This window comes from Pezoporus wallicus, unplaced genomic scaffold, assembly GCF_028554395.1.
Source record: "Pezoporus wallicus isolate ANWC-B61680 ecotype Strahan unplaced genomic scaffold, APGP_CSIRO_Pwel_v1 contig_7293, whole genome shotgun sequence".
NCBI lineage: Eukaryota > Metazoa > Chordata > Aves > Psittaciformes > Psittacidae > Pezoporus > Pezoporus wallicus.
The window spans coordinates 1,101,582-1,119,624 of NW_026637242.1; the positions used below are offsets into that span (position 1 = coordinate 1,101,582).

The following is an 18,043-nucleotide window of genomic DNA, read 5'->3' on the forward strand; positions in this document are numbered from 1 at the left end:
CTGACTGGTCTGTAATTTCCCAGGTCATCCATTTTCCCCTTCTTGAAAATGGGGGTTATATTTCCCTTTTTCCAGTTGTTGGGAACTTCACCTGACTGCCATGATTTTTCAAATATGATGGCCAGTGGCTTAGCAACTTCATTTGCCAGCTCCTTCAGGACCCGCAGGTGGATTTCATCAGGTCCCATGGACTTGTGCGTGTTCAGGTTCTTAGGATGGTCTTGAACCAGATCCTCTTCTACAGTGGGCCTAAGGTCTTCATTCTCACAGTCCCTGCGTCTGCCTTCCAAGACTTGGGTGGTGTGGTCAGAGCCTTTGCCAGTGAAGAATGAGGCAAAGAAGTCATTCAGAACCTCAGCCTTCTCCAAATCCAGGGTAGCTAGTTCTGACAGCTTCCGGAGAGGGCCCATGTTAGTCTGTCTTTTATCTGCAATGTACCTATAGAATCCCTTCCTGTTATGTGTCACATCCCTAGCTAAGTTTAATTCTAACTGGGCCTTAGCTTTCCTAACTTGGTCCCTAGCTTCACAGACAACATCCCTGTATTCTTCCCAGGCCGCCTGTCCTTGCTTCCACCTTTTTATAAGCCTCTTTTTTCAACTGAATTTTCCTCAGCAGCTCCTTATCCATCCAAGCAGGTCTCCTGGCCCTTCTGCCACACTTCCTTGTAGTTGCGACACAACACCCCTGAGCTTGTAGCAGGTGATCCTTGAATATCAACCAACAGTCTTGGGCCCCCCTGCCCTCTAGGGCTGTATCCCATGGAACCTTCCGAAGCAGGTTCCTGAAGAGGCCAAAGTCTGCTCTCTTGAAGTCCAGAGCAGTGAGCTTGCTGCACGCTCTTCTCACTATCCTGAGGATCTCTAACTCGACCATCTCATGATTGCTACAACCAAGGCTGCCCTGAAGCATCATATTTCCAATCAGCCCTTTTCTGTTGGTGAGCACAAGGTCAAGCATAGCACTTCTTGCTGGCTCCTCTAAAGTGCCTATTAAGTCACTCCAAGCTTTTATTTTAAAATAAGAGGAAAACTGGTTATTCTCATGTAAAAATATCGCAAATTATATGTGTCAGCTATCATAGATATAATACTCTAGCCTAAGGTGAAAAACTCTTCATAAATTCAGCAGTCTTCAAATCACAGTTAAATGTACAGATGTGTAGCACGATTCTCAAGCATTTTTTAATGCCCAACTCATTAACAAAGAAAATCTACTGCATGTCACTGTCTACTCCCTGTTTTATTTAACGGACAAGATGTAGTTTTATTCTACACACTAGAAGTTCTGAACCAAAGAACTTTAGTGATATCACAGAATCATAGAATAGTTAGGGTTGGAAAGGACCTTAAGATCATCTAGTTTCAGCCCCCCTGCCATGGGGAGGGACACCTCCCACTAAACCATGTCATATCAACAGCTAGAAAAGCATGACCCTTCTATTCCACACAGAAAACTGCCTTAAATAATTCCCTGGAGAGGGGATAGAGAACCTGAAAACAGAATGAAAGAGAGAAACAGTGAGAATTGAAAATTCATTGCTAACTAGCAAGTTACCTTTACATGAAGTGGAAGTTCTTTCACTAAATGATGGAGCAAAAGCTATAGAAGTGTCTGTCTCCGCCTTCTTGCTATAATCCACTTTTACTATGACATCCTTGGTACATGGAGATTTTTCTTGGGATGACAGCAATTCTTCTTTGAGAAAGCACAGAAACACATTTTAAACAATTTAATTGTCCAAATGGTATCATTACAGGTGTGAGACAATACAGAGCTACTTCACAGTGGGTTAACCTCTACTGCAATTCTTATACCATGGCAAAGAAAGGGAAAGAAAATTCTTAAAAAAGGGTAGAAAACCACCAGAAAGTCTTGTGTGAAATGTTTCAGAATACAAGGAGACTCCTCCTCTGAGCAAAGCTGTAATTTCCTGCTAGTTTCTTCCCAGATTTTTGCTATTGATTGCATTACCACAGGCTGAACATAAACCAGAGCCAGAAATACTGAAAAATATAACCAGGAGGAAACAAAAATTACTTGCAGAAATATTTTCCATTTCTACTCTAACTCCAAGAGGAAGATGAACCTCAGACAAGGCCCAGACGAAGTGTGTTAACACAGCTAAGATTTTTTTCCAGATCTGGCTTCAGTGGAGCTAATTGGTAGCTGTCACATTTAAAGCAAACTCGCAGTCAACAGAGGATGTTAAGAAGCTTCTGACACCTTGGTGTTTCATTCATCAATGTTCTCAGCACTGTTGTTTTCACACTACACTCCTTGCCATTTTCTCACATTCCTATGCCCTACTGCACAGAGTGACAGGCTCTCTGCTTCTCTCCAAATCCTAAGACATTTGTATGTTTCCAATGAAGGAACAACTCTCCCCTCTTTCAAGAGGATGCCCCCCTACAGAACTTGTGTCACAAGTGTTCTTCATTGTGCAACACTGTAGGGAGCAAGCTACAAACAAATCAGACACTATCAATTCAGCAGACAGTTGCTGCCAAAGCTCACAGGCCTTCTCCATTATTCTGCTTGAAATTTAACTAAAATTTTATCATTTGGCTTACGATCGCTACTACGAAACATAACCAAGGCTTCTATATGGAAAAACAAAGCCTTTCCAAACTTGAAATGGACTACTGCTGAGATTTCTGCCCTAGTGCATGTAGGGGTTGGCAACCCACACCAGACCCTCAGCACTCTTGGATCATGCAACATTTGTGATTTTCATCATTGTCAGACCTGGGTCCAAATACTTTATATCAATTTGCCAGCCTGTTTGTTTCAGTAACATAGTAAATCTTTGGGAAGAAACTATATGCAGCTTATGAATACTGAAAGTTGAAACACATAGAAAACAAAGTTCTGTCATTATACACGGGCAGTTTTTGCCTTTTACATTTCTAGCTTGCTTCTTTCCATGATTTTTACTCTGTAAAGACAACTGTTTTTTTAGTTTGTTGTGTGGTGGTTTTTTGTTTTGGGTGGGTTTTTTTTTGTTTTTTTTTTTTTGGGGGGGGTGTTAATTCTGTGTTCTATTTTGGCTTAATGTGGTCTTCTGTTTTGGCTCTTGTTTTGGTTTTTGTTTGTTTTTTTTTATTTATTTTCATTTAGTATTTTCAGAAAGCAGTATTAGAAGCGAATTAGAAGCAGAGGAAACAAAATAAATCTTACCTTGGCCCTGAAGGTGAGAAATGTCCAGGCCCTCCTTTAGGCGGATGACAACTATCCCATACTGAATGTCAAAGGCATCACTGAACAAAAGGAACAAAAATAAAGTGTTTTCACCTTTTTCTTTTACAAAAAGCTACTTTACGCACCCTCTTTGAAGAAACTCCAGTGATTAAATACTGCCATTTAAACTCCCAAATCATAAATGTGTGTTACAATTTCAGTTTATATTCCAGACTGTCAACTGCATTAGTGAACTGAATTACATATCCTGAAAAGCAACACAGATCAATTCCCTCTCCATCTCTCCCCTGTAAACAGCAATTCAATAAAAGAAACACTAACAGGGCAATCAAGTTCTTAATGAAGGATGACCAGATACACTGAGAAATCTAAAGTTTTATCTCTCCCCGTAAAAAAGAGACATATTTTGACTAGATCTCATTGATCTGAGAACTAAAACTTTAACACAAGTTTCCAAAACATTTGGTATTAAACACACTTATGAAGTTGTAATATAGAATCCAATTAGCTATAACATGCCTATTCCCATTATATCTGATGGGAAAAGAACTTGCCCCTTTAAAAAAAAAAATAAAATAAAGGAAAACATCATTACCTTATAAAAAAGCAAAAAGCCTGAATAAATCACTGAGTGAAAACGAAGTAAAATAAAGAACAAAAAAACCCTCAAGAAACACAACAGAAAAACATGAACTTAACCATATCATACAGTCTGCAAGTTATCAATCATCAGTCCTTTAAATACAAATACGTTATTACAAACAATAAATCAGAGAACTTTCTCCTATGTCATTTCCACAGACAGAAATTTCGCAAGATTTCACTCATTAAACACTTCTCTTTAGAAGCAGTAAGACTTGATTAGAAACATTCAAAGTGTCAATATATTCTATTATGCAAGAAAAATTGAGGTTGGTAATAAGAAAATGTTTTGTCCATTAGTGAACATTTTAAATTAATGATTTAATTTGTTAAATCTGTACAGATTAGATGTGTTTAGATATCTATTGTGTGCTTTAGGAACTTTCAATTTTCCAGAGATTCTCCAGAAACATGCTTGAGCTACAGTTATTACCTCCTGAGCTTTCTCTTTTGGGGTATGGAGAATCACATGACTTGTTGGCCTTGATACATCTTCCAGCACAAGCCATTCCAAAATAAAATAAGAAAAAAAGAAAACCCAAGAACTAACCAACATGTTTCCTTTTTTTTCACTGCATTTGATGCTCTGGCTTCTCTCAAGAACAGGTATGATTCTTTGCTCTTAATGAATTTAAGGAACTATTTGCTTTTCTTTTCTAATCTCTCCCCATAATCCCTCCATCCTGTTTCTTTCAAATGCACAGTAAGTGAAAATTGTAAAACACAAATGAAGCAGGTTAAGCAGCATTTAAGAAAAACAAAAAATCTTCTGTATAAGCACAAGAAGCAAGCTTTGGTTTTCTTAAGTGTTTGTAGTACAAATTATGCTTGAAGTTTTTCAGCCAGAACTGGTCTTTCAATACTGTCAAATTACACTAGTACTTCCTTCCCCATCTCCCTTTTGGCTACTGTATTACTTTGTGAGTCAGTGCTGTGTATCTTGTAAGTAGAATATTTCTTGTATGTAACAGCAAGGTTTAATAATGATAAGAGTTTCAGCATAAGAACTGATTAATTCTTCACTACACTTAATTTGTACAGAAGTAGTGTAGGAAAAACCCTGCTTTAAGTAGACAACATGCTTCAAAGACTGGCACATAAGATACTAGGTTCATCTGTGCAGATTCTTAAACCTCAGACCACTGCTGCAACACTTTCTAGACACAGAAAGAGTTATTATATAGAAATAGAATCCTTTTAGAGTATAAAAACTTATTAATTTCTGTATCAGAAGAAAACAAAGTATTGAAGACTGCTAGATCAGCAATATGGAAAATCAGAGTATACGTGAGACTTCACACAACTGATTTCACCTCATTACTGAACGTACTGAAATGGAACATAAGAGCTACAGCTCCACATTCTCTGCTTACTGGAATAAATTGATGTAGGTTTCAACATCTCTCATGTCACTTTGTCTCCAGTTTTTCTTAAATCCAACAACAAGGGTGTTAGGTCTCATCCTACCCAGGCCAGCAGCCTAAGAAGAATAAAAATAAAGGTTCTATTATTTTCTTAAACAGGAAAAAGTATTTTTATTATACATGTATTTATTATATAACTATGAAAAATAAAACTACTTCCAAGTATAAAAACATTTCAAACTTTGATGTTCATCTTCATCACTTACTTTAAAAAAAAAAAATTAAAAATTGAAGGAGAGGTGTACCTGCATTAAGTACTGTCCTCCATCCCGCAAGTCCTCTGCATGCACTGGAGCATAGAAAGCCTTCATCTTGTTTTTAATCAGCCATCGCTGATATTTAGCCAAGTCAGTTGACAGTTCTTTCATGGCTTGCCTCCGAGGACCCTTTGAAATAAAGAAATAAAAATGACAGAGAACAAGAATTACAAGTAGTAGTAAAGCCCCACCCCACCAGAATCCAACTCAAGTTTGAGGAAACTCAGAACATGTTTCCACACTATAAAAAAAAAAAAACAAAAAAAACAAAAAAAACCCAACCACAAACCAACGAAAAAAACAAAATAAAAAAAAAAAAAAGAAAAAAATTAGGCATTAGCAGCAGCAGAGTGAACCAGATTCTGATTTTCAGGAGGAGGATTGCTGAAACTTGCCCATCTTGTTCCCGCAGGACACAGCCCGCTTCCTCAGCAGGTGGCACAAGCTTCTTGTTCACTCACACCCTCCCCTCCTTAATCCCAGCCTCCCCAGGCAGGATGGGGAGGAGAACTGAAACACTGTAAACCCCACAGGTTGAGATAAAAGGCTGAAAAGTCCTTGATCAGGGTAAGCACTGCTCAGTAGCAACTAAAACAGCGGTGTGTTACCAGCATTGTTCTCTGACTAAAGCTGAAACACAACATTGTACCAGCTGCTAGGAGAAAAATATCCCAGTGCAAATCAGGACAGTCCTCCACAGTGTAACAGAGTTTTAAAAAGAAAGGGCTTTGTAATGAAATATACACTGATATAGGATGATTTAATATTAAGCTTTGTGGGGATATTTGTTTTAAGCTGTACAAGCATGCCTCTGTGTGTAAATAATCCTAATCAGAAAGCCTTTGTCACAGTAGTGTCACTTCTGCAGTTTTATGTTGCAGTCAAAGTAGTCTCCTCATTAAGTACTTTCTTTTTATTACTTCCATCAGGATGGATCATTGTGCTCCTCCTATACATCAAAATCCAGAATGAGGTATAATCAAGAACACAGTAGCCCAGTTTTTGCAGTAAGATACAGTTTACAAGAGGATACAGACTTTGACCAAATGTTCAGTAGCCCTGAGGAGAAAGACTTTGGGGCACCGGTTGATGAGAAGCTCAACATGACCCAGCATGTCTGCCTGCAGTACAGAAAGCCAACCCTATGCTGGGCTGCATCCAAAGGAGCATGGCCAGCAGGTCAAGGGAGGCGATTCTCCCCTCTGCTTGGTTCTCATGAGACTCCCCCTGGAATACTGCGTACAGTAATTCCGGTATCCCCAACACAAGAGGGATGTGAACCAAATGGTTAGAGTTACTGAAGAATGAGATAGTGTCACCCATTCTGTAGGAAAGCAATTTTAAATAAAGATAGCATACCCTCCCAGAAAATATTAAACTTCTTTCCTACAAGAAGGGTGATGCTACCTTATTCTTTTGAAAGCCAGTAATTTCATCTATGGTAGCTTACCTCTCTAGTATTACTCAGTTTCTGGCCTTCACATTCACTGAAATTTTAAGTTTGTATAGTAAGGAATTAAAAATAATTGATTTTTCTGAAGACAAAACTGGACTGTATTTGCCTCACAAAATGTAGGTTCTATATACTGCATTAACTTGATTTGGCCTTATCTGTTCATTAGATTATAAGCAAGTCAGATTTGACAAGTGTGGTTAAATTTAGATGTATTTAAGAGTAACCAATCCTTGCATTTAAAGTTACACTTGCTTAAATGTTCTTAGTGATGTGACAGAAGTTAGGTCTTAAGATATAAAGCTAAACTACACATTCCAAAATTTATCAGAAATCCAACAGCCTTTCTGTAACTAACTGAAAATTTGGTACAGATCATGTTAGGACAGCCACCTTGTATCATGGTTCAGACAACTCATGACAAGCACAACACTGAAGAGCATTTACTTGAAGCTTGCTTTCGTCTCCCCACCCCAAAACCTCTACAGGCTGCTGTAGAAGGTAACTCTTTTTTTTAGTAAGAACTGGTAAAATTATGTCCTTGCACAACAGCCCTCACAAACCTCAACCCCCAAAACCCCGCACCTCATATCCTGACAAAGAGCAGGGGAAGTCAGTAAAATACTAGAGGCTGGGCAGAAAGGTAACAGGAAAAGAAATGCCTGTTGGCATTACTTTTTCACCTGCCAATGAAATGAATCTGGTAATGAAGGAATAAAAATCTGCATGAAATGTTGAGAGCTAATCTGTTGGCTGAGCTAGTTGAATTTCCTGCTCAACGAAGTTTATTTTAGCCTGGATTTTTAAGAAATCTACAGAGATTATCAATTCCCTTGAAATGGTAACACTGAGAGGAAGTCTAGCTGTATACTGCACATCATTTTGACCAACTGCTCTGTTCAAAGAATGAGAGAGAACATAAGACTGTATTACACAAGGACAGAAAGAGACTCAGGCTGTAATCTAACATTCACTTTACTCCTACAAAGCTTCCTAAGCATTTAAGCATCAAATGACCAAAGGTACTAATTTTGCAAAGTTTCCCCTGTGGTATACCCAACTGGAATAGTGATAACCCATACATGAGTGGATCCTACCGGAGTATCTCTGGTTTTGCACTTCTCCATATTTAAGACACTTTCTTCTAAAAAAACCAACCAAAAAAAAAAAAAACAAAACCCCCAAAAACAACCAACCAAATAAAAATCAGAGAAAGAAAAAAAAAAAAACAAAAAATTTAAAAAAAAAAAAAAAAAAAAAACATCACACAAAAACATAAGTGACTTTAAAGTACAGATGAACAGACTTACCATATGTACATGGCCACAGATCATCAAACCCACATTCTTGGTGAAAGCATGGACAAGGTGAAGCAAAGCTGGACGTGCACTTGGAGCACCTGTCATAATTAAGCACTGAGGTCTAGAATTGTGAATAGAGAAGGAAAAATAAAATGTTGCAATTCATTTTATCTGGAGTTGTGTTTTTTTATTAACAGAATGAAGTTTCTTCTAAATATAGGCCATATGAACGTAACTGTCACTGGAGAGGCAGCAACCTCATCTACTTTACAATACTGTATTAAGTAAAGATTGATTAAAGTTGGATATAACTTTCCAGCTAGATCTATGGTGTGTCCAGTCAGGGACTGGACAAGGCCACATGGTAAGGTCACATTCAGTCTATGATTCTATTTAATTGGAGGATTAGTTTAAGTCAATATTTTTTGTTAAATTTTTGGAAGCATCTTTCTTCTACAATAGCTTATTCCAGAAAAGTGGTGTAAATACTATAGGACTGAAAACTGCCTCCTTCAGTAGGACCTTCCTGAGTATCCAAGCTGGCAAGACAAAAATCAGTTCTCCAGTTGTGTGAAAAACACTTGCATAGCCTGTTTACCCTTACTGGAGTGCCATGAGAGAATATGCCTAACATGAAATAGCTGGTGTTGAAGGCAATACACACAGCATACACATTTTGGGAATTTTACATTAGATTGGTTTTATACCAAGCATGTAGACTGTATGCTCATGAGCAGTTTGGAGCATATCTCACAATTCATCAAAGAAGAGTGTGGTTCATGGTTCATGATATAAAGCATGAGGCATCTAACAATAAGCATGCATCACACATAGACTTCTGCTTAATCAGAAATAAACTACTAATATAAATATGTCCAGCAGATGTCCATGGTGATAAAATTTAAAGCTGTTATAACCCACAGGAGATGAAGAGGCATATAATGGAAGCCATGACAGCAAACACTGTGATAGTACCCCACTGAATACATTTCATATGTCTCTAATATTAACTGTTACCTGAAGTTTTTCACATGATCTTCCACTCCTGAGAGCCGAATAGAATGCTGTAGTGCATTCAAGTAAGTCAAAGCTTGGGTTGAGGATCCCCAGTTCACATCTGTTGGAAAATTTGAAGTTCCAATAACTTAAAACTGTTAATTGTAAAACTGTATGATCACAAAATCTGTCAAATACCAACTAAAAACACAGAATAATTAAGCTATATCGTGGTACATTCTACACAATATTAGTCAACAAGCCCTACAGCTAAGTAGAAAATTCTATTTAAAGATAACATTTCTGTAGAAGTTTTAGCAAACAAATTAGGAGAGTCTGCTATTTTACAATTATAGGAAGAAAGAACTGAGGTTTCCCTCCTGCAGCATTTCAAAGACTGTGTCAACTTCAGAGTCAGAAAACACACAAAGAAACACCCCCCCCAAAACCCCAACCCCCAGAAAAATAAACAAAAAAAAAAACCACAAAAAAAACCCCACCCCTCCCCCCCCCCCCCCCCCCCAAAACAGCCACCACAACAAAACCAAACCAGAACAAAAAACCCACACTTCAGGGGAAAAATGAAATGTTCAGTTATTTTATACTGCATCAAAGAAAAAAGTAATTGCAAAAAACTGCCTAAACAAAGTCACATACTTTCACTGAAAAACTGCTAGATTAAACAGTTCTGTAAGATTCATGGAATCGTAGAATCATTAGGGTTGGAAAGGACCTTAAGATCATCTAGTTCCAACCCCCCTGCCGTGGGCAGGGACACCTCACGCTAAACCATATCACCCACGGCTCTTTCCAGCCTGGCCTTGAACATCGCCAGGGATGGAGCATTCACAACCTCCCTGGGCAAACCATTCCAGTGCCTCACCACCCTAACAGGAAAGTACTTCCTTCTTATATCCAATCTAAACTTCCCCTGTTTAAGTTTGAACCCGTTACCCCTTGTCCTATCACTACAGTCACTAATGAAGAGTCCCTCCCCAGCATTCCTATAGGCCCCCTTCAGATTCTGGAAGGCTGCTATAAGGTCTCCACGCAGCCTTCTCTTCTCCAGGCTGAACAGCCCCAACTGTCTCAGCCTGTCTTCATATGGGAGGTGCTCCAGTCCCCTGATCAGCCTGATGGCCCTCCTCTGGACTTGTTCCAACACTTCCATGTCCTTCTTATGTTGAGGACACCAGAACTGCACACAATACTGCAAGTGAGGTCTCACAAGAGCAGAGTAGAGGAGCAGGACCACCTCCCTTCGACCTGCTGGTCATGCTCCTTTTGATGCAGCCCAGGATACAGTTGGCTTTCTGGGCTGCAAGCACCCACTGAAGCTGGCTCATGCTCATTTTCTCATCAACCAACACCCGCAAGTCCTTCTCTGCAGGGCTGCTCTGAATTTCTTCTCTGCCCAACCTGTAGCTGTGCCTGGGATTGCTCCGACCCAGGTGTAGGACCTTGCACTTCGCTTGGTTAAACTTCATGAGGTTGGCATCAGCCACCTCAGAAGTGTGTCGAGGTCCCTCTGGATGGCATTCCTTCCCTCCAGCGTATCAACCGAACCACACAGCTTGGTGTCATCGGCAAACTTGCTGAGGGTGCACTCAATCCCACTGTCCATGTCAGCGACAAAGATGTTTAACAAGACCGGGCCCAACACTGATCCCTGAGGGACACCACTCATTACTGGTCTCCAGCCGGACATTGAGCCATTGACCACAACTCTTTGTGTGCGGCCATCCAGCCAGTTCTTTATCCACCGAGTGGTCCATCCATCAGATTGATGTCTCTCCAATTTAGAGACAAGGATGTCGTGTGGGGCAGTGTCGAATGCTTTGCACAGGTCCAGGTAGATGACATCAACTGCTCTACCCCTGTCCATCTGTTCTGTAGCCCCATCATAGAAGGCCACCAAACTGGTCAGGCAGGATTTCCCCTTAGCGAAGCCATGCTGGCTGTCACCAAGCACCTTGTTTTTCATGTGCCTTAGCATGCCTTCCAGGAGAATCTGCTCCAAGATTTTGCCAGGCCCAGAGGTGAGACTGACTGGTCTGTAATTCCCCGGGTCATCCATTTTCCCCTTCTTGAAAATGGGGGTTATATTTCCCTTTTTTCCAGTCGTCAGGAACTTCACCTGACTGCCATGATTTCTCAAATATGATGGACAGCGGCTTCGCACGTTCATTTGCCAGCTCCTTCAGGACCCGCGGATGGATCTCATCAGGTCCCATGGACTTGTGCACGTTCAGATTTTTAAGATGGTCTCGAACCAGTTCCTCTCCTACAGTGGGCCAAAGGTCTTCATTCTCACAGTCCCTGTGTCTGCCTTCCAAGACTTGGGTGGTGTGGTCAGAGCCTTTGCCAGTGAAGACTGAGGCAAAGAAGTCATTCAGAACCTCAGCCTTCTCCAAATCCTGTGTAGCCAGTTCTCCTGAGAGCTTCCTGAGGGGGCCTACATTCTCCCTAGTCTGTTTTTTATTTGCTATGTACCTGTAGAATCCCTTCCTGTTATCTTTAATACCTCTAGCGAAGTTTAATTCTAACTGGGCCTTAGCTTTCCTCACCTGGTCCCTAGCTTCCCGGACAACATCCCTGTACTCTTCCCAGGCCGCCTGTCCTTGCTTCTACTTATTATAAGCCTCTTTTTTCAACTGAATTTTCCTCAGCAGCTCCTTATCCATCCAAGGAGGTCTCCTGGCCCTCCTGCTGCACTTCCTTCTGGTTGGGATGCAACACTCCTGAGCTTGCAGCAGGTGATCCTTGAATATCAACCAACAGTCTTGGGCCCCCCTGCCCTCTAGGGCTGTATCCCATGGAACCTTCCGAAGCAGGTTCCTGAAGAGGCCAAAGTCTGCTCCTTTGAAGTCCAGGGCAGTGAGCTTGCTGCACGCTCTTCTCACTGTCCTGAGGATCTCAAATTCGAGCATCTCATGATCGCAAAGATTAATTTTACAAGGAAAGGAAAGATCCCAGTATCCTTTCTGTTTGTTCCCATATACATCTTTGATAGCTACAATGAATTTGTCATCTAAGTACTTAATAATCTTCATAGCCCAGGATGTAAGGTTTTCCTTATTTTCAACCTCAGGAACACTTTCTGGTTCCATCCTGCTCCATCTTGCACTTATGATAATACAGTGTTATTAGAAGAGGGAAGAAAGTCTAATATGATTTGTTGTTCATAGCTATAGGAACAGTTTACTGAAAATAAAAAACAAACCCCACCACCTCTCAAATCCCTTTTCAATCTGGATTGATAAAAGCATTCTCTTTCATTTCCTTACAAAACATAACATGCTTTCCTAGAGCCTTTGTTGCTGCAACCCAAGTTCTTTCCATGTGTACCTTTTCCTCCAATTTTCATTCAAATGTTTATGTCTGAGTTTATGCACCTTGATAACTTGAAGCAGGGAGAATAATAGTGACTATACGGGCATAATTATGTTTCATTACAACTAAAAAGCCTGAAACAGAAGTTTGAACTACTCAGCCAAACAGAAGTTTTCCAGTTCTCCCTCTTCTCTGCCCCACTAAAGACCTTTTTTTTTCCCCCCTCCTTTCTTCTACATCCCTCTTTCCCCCATCACAACCAAAAGAAACCCATATACACACCTGGTTTCTTGTATGTGACGTAAATGTAGAGTCCAAGGACTATGACGTATGTTAGAAGTGCTGCCCACCAATTAATGACAAACATCACAATGCAGCACAGAATAGCTCCAAGAAGCGAAATCCACATATTGTAGTATTTGAACGCAGGGCGCCAACCTAGGCAAAATATAAATTGAGGGATAGAAGAGAAAAGAAGGAGGAAATTAATTTAATCATCACTCAAAGAGAAGGAAGGTGTGATTCCTCTTTTCCTTCCCAAGTGTTCTGTATCACATTCTGACAGTGATGTACAAAATACATACTTTGCCACATTTATGCTTTCGATTTTCCAACACTTACAGAATGAATTCATATCTTTCTTACATGGATATGTCAACGTTCCTAATTTTGCCCTCTAAAAGTTTATCTCAAATGGAAATTTTGAAGATGTTTATGTAAATGTATTTATCAAATACAGCTACAGGAACCTTTGGCAATAGCTTGCCTGACAATTGATTTCTGCTGTCAAGGGTAGTATAACATGAATTATTAGCTTATGGACTTTCTCTCTCACAGACTACTGTTTCTAGTGGTGTATTTTTACTATTTTCACATGTCCAGAAATTTTCACACATGAAAGGCCAAAGGACAGATATATCTAAGTACAACTTGAATATGTCAAAATACTGGACTGTCACTGTTTTATACCCTTATTTGTCACAAGTTTATCCAAAATCAGGTGAACACACATGCATACCCCCACTAACACACCCAAGATTTAGCAAGTATATTACACGTAGAACTGTCGTGTAAACAGACTATGCACATGTTCTTGGAAAATAATTTTATCTACCTGTTCAGTAACTTAAGAAGATTTTAAGGGCATTATTTCAGTACAAATGCATAGTGGGCTGGGCATGATACACATCTATTCTACAGATGGTACTGGGTTTTGGTTTACTCCTGTTTGTTAACTAGCCTCCCACACCAAAGAGTATAAAAATGTGGCAATACCACCTGCAATTCCAGTTTCTCATGGACTGGAAGAAGAAACATTAACAAGACATCCAAAGATGTCCTGGATAATTCTTTAACACCATATACAGAATTAACAAAAAAACCTTTCAAGAGTTTCTGAATTATCTTGTGTTCCCTGAGCAAAGGTAACAAAATTAGTAGCTCCCAAACTGTACTGGATCACTCAGTCTTCAAAATTTCAGAAGACCCAGGTATACACAGTATTAACCTTATAATACAGATGCATCATGAGAATCAAAGAGATACTTAGTAACTAAATTAAACACTCATTTATAGCAATACCTTTTATATTGTATTTATGCTTAAGGAAATTTCAGGCTAAACCCTCACCCCCCAAAATGTAGTTCCTACCTGGAGATTTTGCAAGAGAAGCATGGAATACAGAGAAGTTAATCAAGGCATATGACGCCAAGAAGAAGTTAGAAATAATTGGAGCAATCACATTCAGTTCAGCTGTAAAAGCAAACACAAAGCAGGCTGTTATAAAAGATATCATGTAGATTCAAGAGTAAAAAAAAAATCTGCTACACAAACCTGTTTTCTGATGTACTCTAAGAAGCAGCAGTTCATTCTTCTTTTCAGATAGAGCTATTATTTAATGGTCTCTTCTTAGCTATGTTATCTTCTAATACAAAGCATAACTTTCCATTTCAAAAATAAACATTTTTCCACACTATTAAGTGTTCCAGGACTGCCACTTACGAAGCACTACATACTTCCTCAAAATAATTAATTGAAAGAATTTCTTTCCCCACTATAGCTTTATCAAACAGTGCATTAATATACTGGGTTCTGAAGAATGTCAGAAACAGTAGACAGAGCATAAATACATATATAGTACATCTCTAGCTCAATTTTCAAACAGCAAAGAATGAGACACTAATAAGTTTAAGAGACTATCAACTATGGTGAATGGTAGCAGCAAACGAAGTTAGTGTGAGCAGTGGAACAAACATGTTATTCTACCTGCATTCTAAATGAAAAGTTTCATCAGTGGTACTAATATACCACTATATTACAGTCGACTACACCATTGTAACACTGATGAGTACACCCTCTTTAGTGTGAGGGCTGGAAGAACCTGATGCTCTCCTTTCCTTGAGGAGCATGGTAGAAAACGTGTGTACTCTCACCATCAAAAAAACGACCAAAATGCAGAATGTGCCATGTTAGTGTGCAAGTTTCTACTTGTTGTAAGCAAGTTTCTAATCAGCACGCTGCATAGGGACATCATGTGTATACCTGTGCCTTAAGGAGACGTAGGGGGAAGGATGAAAGAGCAAACTGAGGAAAAAAAATTTAAAAGCACTGGTACAGGACTCTTGGATGGACACAGCACAATTAGTTTGCCATCTAGATAGAGCACATGTAATTTTACCTAGACTATCTTTACCTTTAGCATAGCAGCATCAGCACTTATCTCTATTATTTGTAACTTAATAGAAAAAAACAGTTTAAAAAGTATTGTTCATGCAAGTTTGCTGTTTACTGAGCTGTTTGTAATTATTAAAAATATGAAGTAAGCTACCGTATTTACAAGATGTAACATCTCTCTACCTCAAGCAAAAGATGTATTTTTATTGACAGTATCCAGAGAGAGATACCTGCTATTATCAAGAGAAGTACAGATTGCTACAGTTCAATTCATATCTACTGCAGTTCTAGACAGAGTTATAGCTAGAAGAGAGGAGAAAAGTAACTCTCAAAATAAAAAGATTTTTGAATGCTGGCTTAGAATCAAGCTGTGCATGAGACCTCAGGACACTGTTTGCAAGTCATGATATGAAACTGAATACCTCAAAGGACAAAAAAGATATTGAGATTTATAATAATTTCAAACTAACCAATTAGTATGAATCCAAGAGCAATTAAAAATGTTAGAAGATATCCTCTCAGTGGCTCGTTGTTCTTCCCATAGCCTTTAGCAAACATCTGAAATCCTGGATAAATGTTGTCCTTGCACAAAGCCTAAGAAAAAATGAAATTCCAAGAGTCAGGATGCATTTTGTTCAAACTATATACTTACTAATGCTATCTCCCACTGCATATTATCTTCCTGAAAGGTTTTTTACAACCATGTACTAATTCTATTCTCAACTGTCTTGCATCTTGACACCTTCTGTTTCCAGTATTCTATCCTTCAGTAATTTCTGTCTAGAACAACAAATTTTTTTCTTCTGTAAGTAACTGCCTATTTTACTTAACTGGTGTCTTACAGTCACAAAGAATCCTTCTTTAGAGACAATGTCTTCTCAAAAAGTGAAAAGCTTGCCCAATGCATACACTAGTTCTCTGCATCAACACTTGTGCTTCTATTCTTCAACAAAATCTCTTCTATGTTTGATTCCCTACTGAACTGCTGGGAAATAAGATCATTACAGGACACTACAGCTGTACCCAATTAGAGAGAATTTTTAAGACAAAAGAATAAGATCAAATGGTTAAAAAGAAGTAAAAGCAAAACACATTCAGGGAGACAAGGTAATCAATGTTAATTATTTACATGAGAACTGGTACACAATTATTTTCATAATGCAATCCCTAAGGACTGAGGTTCCACAGCTACAGGTTCTATTTCAAGCTGTGTCCTTCTGTGATTACTCTGAGAAATGAATTAGTCTGTTCTCTTTGTATGTCCTCCACTGTCACTTACAATAAAAAACATCATAAAGATGTTTGTAGACTGCTGTTAGTTACACCCCAACTAATCTCCGAATTCATCATAAACACATCATAGCTGGAAGAAATTCTGGTCTAGCTAACATTTATTAACAGTTAAACATTATTTTCCTATTCTAAGCAAGAGGTAAATATCAGATCAATGTCCTGCTGTCAACTGGTATGAGCCACGACAGCAGTTTGTCAGAGTCCCCTTCCAAAAATTTTGATTCAAAAGTTGACCGCAGTTATTCTTTAAAGGATGATGGTTTTGCTTCCATCCTTACCTGGAAGATCTTGGGTGCACTCACAAGAGATGCTAATGCAGAAGACAGGGTGGCTGAAAAAATACCTGCAGAAATCAGTGGTGCAAATCCTGACACCATGCTCATTACCTGAAAGCAATATAATTATTTTTTTAATAATATTAAAAAAGTATACTGTATGTATGGACAACAACATTAACTACACAAACAGAATAAAATACTATGCACTCTTCACTTAAATGCTATTTGATTATCATGCATTCATATTAACAAATGACCTACAGACAAATCAACGTATATAAATGGATCCTAATTTCAGAACAAGAGAAGGTGGCTTTTTACACAAAGTACAATGCAACTGTGTAATTCTTGGGTCAGAATAATCAATGGCGTAAGTCTCCCATGGGCTCATAAAAGGATTAAAAATAAGTCATGGAAGAAAAACATATTTAATTTTATTACATATTCTGACTAGCCTACCACTAGATAGCATGGTCTCAGAAAGCCCAAGTGACAAATCAACTGAATTTTGGGAAGGGTGATTGTCTTTCTTAGCATCTCCGTAACTCTTAAGTTAGACTTGCTTCTCATTCAAAATAAAAAAGACAGGACAAACTTGTTTCCTGTCTCCCCAAGATCACACCCTAGGACATCTTTGTAATGCCAGTAAGTGAAATACAATATACAATGCTTGGTAGGGATGCTCAGTAAGCTAAATGTAAAAGAGCAATGTTAAGACTAAAAAATGTCCCAAATTAGAACAAAAGCAGCTTCTAATTTCCATATAGCCTGAAGACCATCTTCTACCATTCTACTGATTACTTCCATACCCTGCATCCAGCTTTGCCTATTTCAAGTGAAGATAGAGAACTATGCGTTTAAAATACTATCATGGTTTAATAGTTATTTTCTTTATGAAAGAAAAGCCTAAGCTGCTTGAAGATAGACAGTATTAAAGAATCTATCTTGAAAAAGCTTATGGTTTTCATTAATGGATCAAACCCAGCATGGTGCCTTTGAAGCATAATGTATCAGAATGAGGTTCTGCATCATTTGCACTGACTACTTGCCTCCTTCATCCTCTCAACCTCACCTACAGTATCAGGAAAAGGACTGAACAAAGGCAAGAATGATCACACAGACCCTGTATGCTACTGTTAAGTTACAGTCACCTGAAGATGTAAAATCTATCCGTCTACAGCAATCTTATCTA

The 18,043-nt window shown here is 38.8% G+C and overlaps 1 protein-coding gene across 5 annotated transcripts in view; it reads right to left on the reverse strand.

Annotated features, from left to right (window-relative positions):
* Positions 1 to 18,043, reverse strand: part of SLC12A2 (solute carrier family 12 member 2) — a 65,156-nt gene that overhangs the window by 8,762 nt on the left and 38,351 nt on the right. For 2 of the 5 annotated variants that reach the window (XM_057404387.1, XM_057404389.1), the window contains exons 11-20: positions 16,852 to 16,959; positions 15,751 to 15,874; positions 14,258 to 14,359; positions 12,890 to 13,045; positions 9,296 to 9,395; positions 8,288 to 8,399; positions 5,513 to 5,653; positions 5,217 to 5,323; positions 3,181 to 3,260; positions 1,564 to 1,698 (exon numbers count right to left, since the gene is read on the reverse strand). In XM_057404387.1, the coding sequence (XP_057260370.1) occupies positions 1,564 to 1,698; positions 3,181 to 3,260; positions 5,217 to 5,323; positions 5,513 to 5,653; positions 8,288 to 8,399; positions 9,296 to 9,395; positions 12,890 to 13,045; positions 14,258 to 14,359; positions 15,751 to 15,874; positions 16,852 to 16,959 (1,165 nt within the window). Of the gene's footprint in view, positions 1 to 1,557; positions 1,699 to 3,180; positions 3,261 to 5,216; positions 5,324 to 5,512; positions 5,654 to 8,287; positions 8,400 to 9,295; positions 9,396 to 12,889; positions 13,046 to 14,257; positions 14,360 to 15,750; positions 15,875 to 16,851; positions 16,960 to 18,043 lie in introns of all 5 variants that reach the window. The other 3 variants (XM_057404384.1, XM_057404388.1, XM_057404385.1) reach the window with 2 other exon arrangements.